A 12,382-nucleotide genomic window follows, 5' to 3' on the forward strand; every position below is an offset into this window, starting at 1 on the left:
AGCAGAAGGGTCTCCCACCGGCAGCCGCCATAGCCGGCACAACCTTTCCTGGAGCCTTGTGTCCATAAGGGAAAGACTGAGTGACTAAACAGCTGCTTATGTAGGAGCCCGGTCGGCACCACAACCTACCTGGCAAGCGGTGAGATTGCAGGAAAATCAGCCACAGGATTGCGATGGCTAAGTCATCGCTAAAGGACAGAGAGGGGAAGGGGAAAGGGTCCTATATCAAGTGTAGAAGAAGGCGGTAGTATTGCCGCCACTTCCACACAAGAGTGAAACAATGTTTCAGTATCGGCGCCATCCTAGGCGGCAGAAGAATATCTATTCTTCAGCCTAGGGTCTGCCGAATCTATCAAGTGTAGAAGAAGGAGGCAGGATTGCCGCCACTTCCACAAAAGAGTGAAACAATGTTTCAGTATCGGTGACATCCTAGATGGCAGAAGAATATCTATTCTTCAGCCTAAGGTCTGCCGACACAGGACTAGTCTTCCAGACCACAGGGGAGAAGGTGGCGGCATCATACTACCACTTCAGGTGCGGCCTTGGGAGGCTTAGTCTCCTATGCCGGCAGCTGTAAGCCGGCAGGGGAGTGACTACTCACCCTGCTGCTCTGCCGCCGGCAGAAACACTGAATACTCTGAGATTCTGTCGAAAACCAAAGCTGGGATCTCGCCGGCAAAGGTGGGAGACAGAAAACCCTAGCCCAGTCAAGCCGGAGTGAACTACTCTATGGCAAGACCAGATAAGGTTGTCGCCTACGGTGGCACTCAGAGAGAAGGAGGGATTACCCTTAAATCTTCACAGGAGAAAAGTATCAAGTTATATAATTTTAGGAGATGTACTATCTCCCGATGAATTGATAAAACGATACACGAGGGGAAATGGGGATAATGTCTGAAAGTATACTACAGTATACTAGGTAGCCTAGAGCGAGACGACATCTCGGTTACCTAAATCGCCGAAACTCTAACGTATACGATCCACAAAAGGAAGAGGAAATTATGCATAAAATATATATCTTTACAAGTGTAATTGTGCCTAAATAGCTTTCATAATTTATTAATGCTATTACAACCGGGAAAGTCGTTCTGCTAACTAAATAACACATGCATAACGAACGACAGCGCCCATGGCGCCTCCGGTGACAGGCCTAACTCCTTAGCACAATAAATTACTCTAATTTCACTGTGAAGCAGGAGCTAAAAATTATACACTGTAAAGAATAAATACTCAACTTTCCAGAGGAAAAAGAAGCTGGAGATTGCATAACAAATCCTCACAAAATGATAAAAAACGTTAGATCAACAGGGAACACTACCGTGCGAAATTGCTACAAAAATAGGAATGAGCGCCATCTTGGATACTCGTAGTAGTACGGGAGGAAGGGTAACCTTGATAACGGCTCCCCTTCTGTTTTTCGCCACTCTTCCCCCTAGAAATGCAAACGCTACTCAGGGTGAAGATTGCTATGTGTCGTATCAAGATATACGTCCCGATATTATATGCGATATCCTTAAGAGAAACTTTAAGGATATTCGCGCCAGGAGTTAGAATTCTGGAGACCTAAAGGTTAATTCTCTGGGAATATCACTGTAGCCAAATATCCCTTAGAAAGCTACCTATAGGAACCTTCCATCTGGACGACATGGCTTGAGCCCAAACAATGATTTTAAGAACAGTAACATCAAAATAAATATCTCCAATATAAACTATGAAAACTTTAACAAAACAAGAGGAAGAGAAATAAGATAGAATAGAGTGCCTGAGTGTACCCTCGAGGAAGAGAACTCTAACCCAAGACAGTGGAAGACCATGGTACAGTGGCTATGGCACTACTCAAGACTAGAGCTGCTTACCAGAGCTAAAGAGTTTCTTCTATGTTTACCTAGAGGAAAGTGGCTACTGAAAAATGACAGGTGAACAAGAATGGTTGGATAGTCTCAGTGTTGTCAGGTGTATGAGGACAGAAGAGAGTATGTAAAGAATAGGCCAGACTATTTAGTATATGTGTAGGCAAAAGGAAAATGAATAATTCATTGATGACATAATGCCTGATCCGGATGTCCGTACAGATGTCGTGCATGTTTTTGTGGTCGAACTATAGTCAACCTCGGTCACTGGATAGGGTTCACAAGCGACACATTTACATGAGCATTTTCAGGAGAAAAACTGTTCAACTTAGAACACTCGTTCACGAGCAGAGTCCCATGAATGTCGATCCTCAATAGCTTCACCATAAAGGGACTGAAGGAGTCTCTTTGGTTGGACGAGGCATGGTTGAAGAAATTATGAGTATCCCTAATTCTTGGGAGAGGAATCGCAGTCCCTGAGAGATAAACCTAACTCATGGACGAGAAAGATGTTACCCCTAAGAACAAATGGCCGTAGCTTCGGATTTCACATTCCCTACGCTGGCTGAGCTGACTAAGGTTGAGCGAAAGCAGAGTTGTCAGCGAGTTGACAAACAAGACCAAGGTCAAGCTCTGGGTTGGTCGTATTTAGCCTTCCCGAAAGAGAACCCTGAGATGGAGGGTTGAAATTACATTGCACAAGTGCAGAGGAAAGCTGGGCCAACAGTGACCTGACAATGTGTAGAGAGGAGAGGATCCCTTGAATCTATGTTTGCTATGGTTCTTAAACGTAATCATGAGCAGCCTCAATCCCCAAGAAAATTTGGATATGAAAAAGAAAAAACCCCAAGGAGTTATGTCTTACAAGACTGTCATCCTATGCAGACATGACGGGGTGAGGAGGAGATCACAAGGAATCGAACCTGAAAACGTGCAAGCGATCTGACAAGCATTCTAACTCACGGAGAGGAGAAATAATCCTGAAAAATTCTGTTTCTCGAGTCTCGTTCTAAATCACAGGGGGAGGCGGCAGGAGCAAGTGATCGGAAGACCTCCATTGCGGCAACGCTGTGTAGACCTATGGTATGCTCTTCCTTCCTGATAAGATCTGTGCAACTAACGTAGATCTTGTCATGAAAATATGAAGTCAGCTTGTAAGGTAATTATATACCAGATCAAGTGATCCCAAAACAAATTTAGAGACGATAGCAGAGGAAGCGAATGATCACTAATGCCTATGGCAAGTCAGCTGCCGATGAAGAACCTTGCGCATTCGTGTGCACGGGCCCTTTAAACGTCTGCCTAACCCCTGTGGGCGTGTCGAGAGCTGAAACTTATATGAAGAAGTTCTAAAAAGATGCAGCATCAGGAATACGTTCCCACTGTATTTGTGTAACCAAAAGTTCCGAGTGGAGAGTGAGGTATTATGCACCAAAGCTGACAAGAGTGCTGTATCCCTACCACCGTTGGCAAGTGCTGGGTTAGGTTTCAATGAGTGTGTATAATAAACTTTCTCCACTGCATGACATGGTAAGTGCTACTGAAGTACTATGACCTGAAGAAACCATAGAAAGAAGTTTTGTGTGCTGACACTGTTGAGAGCACCTAGAAGTAGAGCACATGTATGCTACCGCGGATACAAGTGCTAGCGTAGATGAGGTAGAGCTCGCTCTTGCTCTGGGCAAAAGAGTCTGGCACGTGTCATCTAAATGATAAAGCAATATTCTTGAGCGTTGTCGAGGAATAACGCATAGAGAGGAAGGAGAGTGTCTCTGGGAAGAGCAAAGCACACGCTTGCATTGAAGGTCGTAGCTGGTAGCACTCTACAATCCTCGACAGAGACGTTCCAAGTCGAACGAAGTCAGTAATGACTATCTAATAAAGAGTCAAGGCCTCCAAGACTCATCACTGGTTGTCGGCAATTCTACCCATAAGCGAGAAGAAGAGGAGGAGGGCAACTTTACTTTTGAAAGGAGAGTTGCGAACTGAGCAGCGCTGTTACTCTGAATAGTCTCTGTTCTAGGAGTAATCATGAGCAGGACTGCAGGCAAGTTGGAAACTCGGATGCGAGCTGGACACTGGTCACGAGCTGGTCTGGACTCTTTCATTGTTAGTCCTGAAGTGCAATAGAAAACAGAAAACAGAAAACATGAAAAGAGGAATCGTCAGGCGCTGGAAGCGCTGGATGGAACTCCAGAACCTGGAAGCGAGCTGATGGATATTCATGAGCTGACAAGTGATAACGAGCCGACAGATGATTGCAAGCTGACGGGCGATTGAGGGTTGACAAGTGATTGACGGCTGACAGGCGATCGCGAGCTGACGGGCTATCGGGGGCAGATGGGTGATGGCTAGCTGCAGTAGCGCTAGGATTAAGTAGCAAGGATTGTGAGGAACCGCGAGACCTGTAGCGATGAGATGGTGACAAGTCACACACTGACACGCGCTCATGATCAAGGGGTTGGTCTTGTTCTGGCAGGCGATGGTGAGCAGCTGGGTCGCGCACTGGAATCCGCTGGCGAGTATGAGACTGCTTACTTGCCAACGCATGGTGGCAAGCTAAGGGTGGTTCAGGCAGTGAAGCACTCCTCAACCTGGAACGCGTAGATTTCCATGGATCCTGAAGGTCGTCTTGGGCGATCCTCCTGTCTGCATTGCGTGACGAGGGCAGAGTGCTGAGTACTGGGTAGCGAGGCGTGGACTGAGGTCTAACGATGATGATCTGGATTCCCGAGTAGAATGGCGAGCACTACTGGTTACTGGGTATGAACAGAACGAGGCAAGGCTGGAGTGTGTCAAACAAGAGGGGAAGAGTAACATTTTCATGCTCCGACGGGCAACACTCCGAGAGATTAGAGAAAGGCATGGACTTGTCCATAACCCTCTCTTAATCCAGTGTGGTATATACTCAGGGAGGAACGAACTTACGTACAGGAAAGGTGGCCACCATGAGTAGTGGGAACAAGCTTCAGACTTTACCCTTGCTCTGCCAGCTGAGTAAGCTCAGAATGAGGAAGAGGGAGATCAGCATAATGATCAGGAATGCCAAAGGTGCAAGCTATGAAGGCTATGACAGGGCAGGAGCAGCACCTTCCACAGGAACTGGAACATACTTCCAACTTTGCACTCCTTACGCTGTCTGCATTAGCCGCACGATGGAGTGCGACATCATTAACTCTGAAGAAAACCACTTGGGAGAAAAATCTAACCCGCAACCGGGAAAGGTGTCCCCTGAGAGGCACAAGAACATGCTTTAGACTTTTCTCCACCTCAGACAGCTGCCATCACAGAAAGAGGGAGTGTGTCATCGTCAGCTCTGAAGAAAACCACTCAGAAGAAAATCTAACCCACGAAAGGGAACGGTCTCCCCCGAGAGACGCTGGAACAAGCTTCAGACTTTGCACTCCCTATGCCGGCTACCATTGCAGAAACAGGGACTGTATAGTTGTCAGCATAGAGGAGCAAGACCGAAGTCGAGCTCTGAGTCAGCCGCAAGTGGCCTTCCTACCGTCAAACTGGCAGGGACCGAGCAACATCTACTTCATATGGTGAAGAGAATCCATTCGTCAAATGACTCCCCTGCTCCCTACGGAAGCGAACCTAGCCATTGCACTACAAGAAGCGGTGGAGTCCTCCAGCCTTAGGGTTGCCTGACCTCAATGGGGAAGAGATCGTAAGAAAGGTTTCTTTGCCCTCAAGGAAAACCCCCACTATACCGGTTCCAAAACAGCAATACAGTACTCACACTTGCGAGAAACAATCAAAGTAAAAGATCAAATTAGTCAAATTCCAGGAAAAAAAGGTTGGGCAGAAGAGAAAGACAAACGTTCACTCTAAATCAAGCCAAAAGTAAAAGTAACAATAGAACACAGGTGTGAGCAGGGTAGGGGGTACTACCCCCTAACTAGCAATAGGATAGCTAAAAGTATTATGACCAGTCTTCCAGCTTCACCATAAGTATATCCCTAATAAAAACCGAAAGATCTGTATTTAGTGTCGGAACAAATGATAATTATATCCAAATAAAAACATAATAGGCATAACAACCAAAGTAAAGTTCCATGATCCCAACAGGAACTGAGACACTGATTTAAACATGGCTAAAGGAAAAGTGAGGGCTAACGGACGAGCGAAATATCCTTACAATCACTCATCTTAAATAACCAGACTGGCATGTGTCAAAAGTATAGCATGTAAAATATATGGATTTGTATTCTTGTTATTTAAGATGAGTTGACCTACATTCTCAGCATACTGAGACTAAGAATTACATAATCCAACTTTACAGTTTGTTGTTTCAAGATTATTTTTTTCACAAAGCTTGTTCTTTATTAAAGAATGAAAGTGTTATAGATGTTGGATACCACAAATATGTATTCATGGTATAAGAATAATTACATACAAATATAAAGTCAAGTGTAAAACATGATGACTGCTACCTATGTCAAGCAAGACATTACTTGCAACTCATTTAGATTTATGATGTTTGTGGTCTGTCACCACTTTAGATGACAGGTATGGCTTTTATAAAATGAAAGGTTCCTATTTGCATGTACTGTATACAGTGAACCCTCGCTACTTCGCGGTTCGACAATCGCGGATTCACCACTTCGCGGGGTTTTTCCATAACCCATATATATATACATATCGCGGATTTTCCGAAAAATTCGAAAATACCGCGAAATCTGAAGACCCCCAAATACGATATTTTGTTACCTGTAATTCCATTAATACTGTAATTAGTAATATCTGCTCTTACTGATTGTTCATTGCATTACATATGATATATAATTCAGCACAGAAAGAAATAAAACACGAAAAGAGAATGTGATCATACGATAATTCAGTACAGTATACAGTACGTAGTAAAATTAAATCGAACATGAAACGCAAATCAGATGCAGTCATACCATATTAGAATGGTGTGTACTGTAATGGATGTGCTTCTTTTCCATGAATCTTTTGTATGTATACGTACGTAGTACAGTACTGCATCCAATAATATTCTTTGTTGCAAAAATCACATTTCGAATAAGCGTACGAGAGAGAGAGAGAGAGAGAGAGAGAGAGAGAGAGAGAGAGAGAGAGAGAGAGAGAGAGAGAGAGAGAGGCGTAAAATAGCGTACGTAAAGCTGTATTATTATTATTGTTATTATTATTATTATTGTTGTTGTTGTTAATAAAATTATTATTGTTATTATTATTATCATTATTATTATTACTGTACAGTATTATTATCATTATTTATTATTATTACGGTATTGTACTTAATCTACGTACGTTCAGTATGCGCGGGGCATCTTCTATGAGTAGGTAACCAACGCATCATAGTACTGTAAGACGGGTTGTGATTGGTTCAAGCGCTGATAGATGACGAATCAAAACTCAAGTTTTGTTATCTAGCCTGTGATTGGTGTTTTGCCCGCATCTCCTACCCGCAGCATCAAAGTTCTCGCGGGGCTGGATCGTTCACTCTCTGTTACCGCGTATCGCTGAGTAGACGTTCTTAAGTTTGTGAAGTTTAATCTGTGCTGTGTGCGACCTTTTTAAGTTGAACTTTTTGTTACAGTACTGTACGTAAATCCTACGGTAATGGCTCCCAAGCGTTCTGCTTCTCTTAAGGCTGGTAGTGAGCCTAAACGCCACCGAAGGATGATGACGATAGCTGAGAAGGTTACGCTTCTCGACATGTTAAAAGATGGTAGAAGTTACGCGGCCGCCGGCCGCCATTTTGGCATCAACGAATCCACCGTTCGCTATATCAAAAAGGACGAGGCGAACATTAGAAAGACGGCTGCAATCACCTTTAGCAGATCAGCGAAGCGAGTCGTTACAACGCGTAATAAAACAATCGTACGCATGGAAGGTGCTTTAGCTGTGTGGATTGCCGACTGCCGGAAGAAGAACATAGCGTTGGATACGAACACCATCCAAACAAAGGCTTTGAGTTTATATGAGAATTTTGCTGCAAAGGAACCTAAAGACGACGACGGCAACCATGCTGAAGATGATGATGATGCAGATGATCCTCAACCAGGGACATCCACTGATTCCCAGCCTCAGAAACGTTTTTCCGCAAGCAAAGGATGGTTCGCGAAGTTTCAGAAACGCTTCGCCCTGAAAAGCGTTTCCCTGCATGGGGAGTCTGCTTCCGCTGACACTGCCGCTGCTGAAACTTACGTGAACCAGACGTTCAAGAATATTATCGCCGAAGGTGGATACAAGCCGGAACAAGTCTTTAATATAGATGAGACTGGCTTGTTTTGGAAGAGAATGCCGTCGCGAACTTTCCTGTTCAAAGAGGAAGCCAAAGCCTCTGGCTTTAAAGCATTCAAGGATCGCGTTACCCTCGTGATGTGTGGCAATGCTGCTGGATTTTTGTTAAAGCCGGGGGTTATTTATAAGTCGAAAAATCCTCGCGCTTTGAAAAATAAAAATAAGAATCTCCTTCCCGTGTACTGGATGCATAATCAAAAAGCATGGATTACAAAGATGCTGACCTCCAACTGGTTCCACCAGTGTTTTATCCCGCAAGTCAGTAAATATCTCTTAGAGAAGGGCTTGCCATTCAAGATCCTTCTCCTTATGGATAACGCTGGTGGACACGCAACTGACCTGTCGCATGAGGGCATTCAGGTTGAGTTCCTGCCACCCAACACCACGTCATTAATTCAACCGATGGACCAGGGGGTTATCAGGGCGTTCAAGGCCCTCTACACGAAGAATACCTTGGCGGACCTCGTTGCGTGTGTGGATGCTGCCCAAGATGACGAGGATGAAGATTTTAACTTGAAGGCGTACTGGCGGCAGTACACCATAGCCACGTGCCTGCAGAATATTCAGAAGGCACTTCAAGAGATGAAACCTGCAACCGTGAATGCGAGCTGGAAGAAGTTGTGGCCTGATATTGTTTACGACGACAAGGGATTTACTCCGTCGGAAATCCAACACTCTGCAATACGGAAATCTGTGCAGTTGGCTGCCATAATTGGAGGTGACGGGTTTGGCGACATGACGACTGAAGACGTCGACGAGTTGTTGGACTGCCATTCCCAGCCCCTAACTGACGCAGACCTCGAAGACCTGACGAAATCGGCAAGTGAGGAAGAGAGTGATACCCAGGAAGAGACCCAAGAAAATGTCGAAGAAACGGGCTTAACATTAGAACGGCTTGCCAAGGCCTGCAACCACGCGAAGGAGTTGAAAGAAATGTTGCAAGAGTGGGACGAGGATATGGTTCGCTCGATGCAATTCTGCAACAAGGTTGATGACATAATGACTCCCTACAAAATGCTCTTGGATCGAAAAAAGAAGCAGCGGCAACAACTTCCGATCACAATGTTCTTCCAGCCTCGCAAAAAAGAGCCAGTTCCTCCTGCTAGTACGCCTTCGGAAGAAATTGAAGTTTCCCAGGAAGAAGTTGAAGAGGTGTCCCAGGAAAAGACACCTCCGTCTGAAGAGACGTAAAATACTATCATTGGCTGCACAGTAGAACACATCATCAGCTTCATCATCATCATTTCTACTGTGCAGCAAATTCATCGCCATCACCATTCAAGTTTTTCTTCAACTTCTTTCGTGGTGAGTACAGTAACAATCTTTATTTTTTACTTTAATATTCTTACTGCCTGTTTTATAGTTTAGTAATGTACGTACTGTATGCATTAAGTTAAAGGGAAGGTTTTAAAAGTCTACATGTTGTAACCTATCATATTTTTTTTGTTTAAAATTTACATTTACGTACGTAAAACAATCTCTCTCTCTCTCTCTCTCTCTCTCTCTCTCTCTCTCTCTCTCTCTCTCTCTCTCTCTCTCTCTCTCTCATAAATTGTTTTCCTGCTTTGCTACGTACAATACTGTATAATTTATATTTGTAAGGTAACATATTTTGTAAATGCTTTTACTGTAAATACTGTATGTACTGTATCATTATTTATCACTATCATCATGCGCGTTAAATGCCTTGTTTGTTCTGAGCGTGGTTGTTTACTGAGCGTACACGCCGTCGTTTCAGGCGGCGTCATAAAGAAAAACATTTCATTTGGAAGTCCTAAGAAAAATACGTAAACTAAAATATTGGTAATAAACAAATCAACATACAGTACTGTATAATCAATATAATCGATGCAAAAACTAACCTATACATATATGTGTACTGTACACTAAATGAGTTTGTTTCTTCATTATGATCAGAGATGAACGTAAACAAAACATTGGTTGCCATTTTTTATCGTGCTTTTTAGGTGTTTAGGAAACGCATGATATAAAATCGCCTTTAATATTTGTGCCTGTTTTAGTTTAGGGTGCTGTAGTACATGCATTAAGTGTTCTGTACATTAAAGGGTGGTTTGTTAACAGTACTACGTACAAGGGAAGGTTTTAAAAGTCCGAATATACATGTTAAATAAATAGGTAAATATGATGTCACTACTTCGCGGATTTTCACCTATCGCGCCCGCGTCTGGAACCTATCTACCGCGATAAACGAGGGTTCACTGTAAGGGCTAAACAATCAAGAGACCCAAGTTCAGTTTTCAGGATGACGAAAACCCTGAATTGTGGATAATAAAACATAAACAGATGATATGTAACAGATTTTGCACCAATGTCATTTAAAATAGATTACTAAAAGAGTATCTTATTGTATAGCAAATAGATAAAAATGTAGATTGTGTACTGATACATAAAATAGTATTCAGTAGAAAATCTGTTATGTTATAAACACTTCCATAACTACCTTCAGTTAGCTGTTGCCATTAATAAAACATACCTGGTAAACACCAATACCTCTGATAATTGGAACACATCTTCCTGCACTGAAAAACCAGTTATAAAAACGTTTTGTGAATGCAATGTCATGCGCTGCCGGAGACCACCGTAATTTCTTTGCATTCCATAATTCCCGTAATCTTAAGATACCTACAAATCAAAAAATTTCAGTAAATTATTGAACATTACCTATAAGGCCAAATCAATATGGATACCCAGATTTGGAATTTTCTTAAGGGCAAATATCAAATTGCAATAATTTTAGCAATAATATATCCAGCTTCACTGCCAAAACACCTGCTCAACTGTGCATATACCCATTAATGTTATTCTAGCAAATCCTTTTCCCTGATGATAAAAGACAGTTGCATAATGATGAATAAAACAATACATTTCCGTAGAGTTTTTGTACAATGACAATGTGCCAATTAGAACAAAATACTGTAGCAGGTTGCATATATTCCACTATATACTGCATCTGTTCTTTGCTCATGTCCACTTCATTCTTAAATTTTATTTTCTGAGTTTGAATAAAATTTAGAAATTTAAACTTATAAATGAACTGTCATTTTGCTTTTGCATTGCATTTTAAATAATTAATAAACTAGCACCTGTAATTCCTTAGTGAGGTCTTGTTTATTGAATCTTCAATTCCAAAAAAGGCTAAGCATATCACTTTTATGAAAGTTTGGAATCTACACAGGGAAACAGACTTTAATATAACTAAAGTGGGGACTAGAACTTCTCAAAATAGGTCTGCAACAAAAATGGCGTGCGGCACTGATGACATTGTCACTCGAATATGACTAATGTTACTATTACAATAAATACAGGGATACTGCATTTTCAAAGAACAAATTCATAGCCATGAGAAAACGAAGAGCTAAGTTCAGGCGGTGATATGAAATTGACAAATGGTGCGAGCATGCTTTTTGGTACCAAAAGATATATAATAGTGTACAAAAACCTTATAATCCAGTATAATATTACAGTTCCTTCAGAGTCTTTCACTCTGCCATAATGCAATCGTCCTCCATCTTTTCACTACAAGCCTTTTTAAAAGATATCTTGAAAGATATTGGTGAATATATTTTAGTAACAATGTATATACATTCAAAAACTTTAGATAGAATATTGATAGTGACTTATTGCCTTTTCAGTACAATACTGTAAATTGAAATGTTATCATGTATTACTTGGCTTCTTCTTAACTGAAATTCTTCCCAAGATTTCAAATCATATCTTAATTTTAACAATAGCCTTTTTTTTGCCTTTCATTAATGCCAATTGATATTTTGTAACACAGAGACTAGTAAAGGGCAAGAAAAAAGTACTAGTGAATATGATGGACTCCCTGCTCAAGAATACAAATATGTTCAAAGTAAATACCATCAGGATATGCTAGGAAGTAATCTTCCTTACAAAAGATAAAGTAGTTAGTATTAAACATTCTACAACAATGGTACTGTGATACAAAACATTACTATGCTAAAATACAAATCCTTATACAGTACAGTGTAAGGAAAGGGGCTTTCCTCAATATTACTAACAATTCATTTATGCTATGCATAGGACTGATATCATAAACAAAATTAAAAATTTTTACAAAAACTATAGCATACAACAATTCGTAAATAAAACATGTGCATTAACTATCTTGTTAATGACAATGTAAGATCAAACCCCTACCAAATACTATGTAAAAAATCCAATTACAATATTTCATTTATTAAATATATTATCTACCTGTTCATATATCACAT

General features: G+C 41.6%; 1 protein-coding gene across 1 annotated transcript in view; it reads right to left on the reverse strand.

Annotated features, from left to right (window-relative positions):
- Positions 1-10,377: 10,377 nt before the first annotated feature.
- Positions 10,378-12,382, reverse strand: part of LOC137615007 (tafazzin-like) — a 96,897-nt gene continuing 94,892 nt past the window's right edge. Inside the window, exons 4-5 of the mRNA XM_068344641.1 lie at positions 10,621-10,769; positions 10,378-10,401 (exon numbers count right to left, since the gene is read on the reverse strand). Of these exons, the coding sequence (XP_068200742.1) occupies positions 10,378-10,401; positions 10,621-10,769 (173 nt within the window). The remainder of the gene's footprint in view (positions 10,402-10,620; positions 10,770-12,382) is intronic.

The sequence above is a fragment of the Palaemon carinicauda genome, chromosome 21 (genome assembly GCF_036898095.1).
Source record: "Palaemon carinicauda isolate YSFRI2023 chromosome 21, ASM3689809v2, whole genome shotgun sequence".
Lineage (NCBI taxonomy): Eukaryota > Metazoa > Arthropoda > Malacostraca > Decapoda > Palaemonidae > Palaemon > Palaemon carinicauda.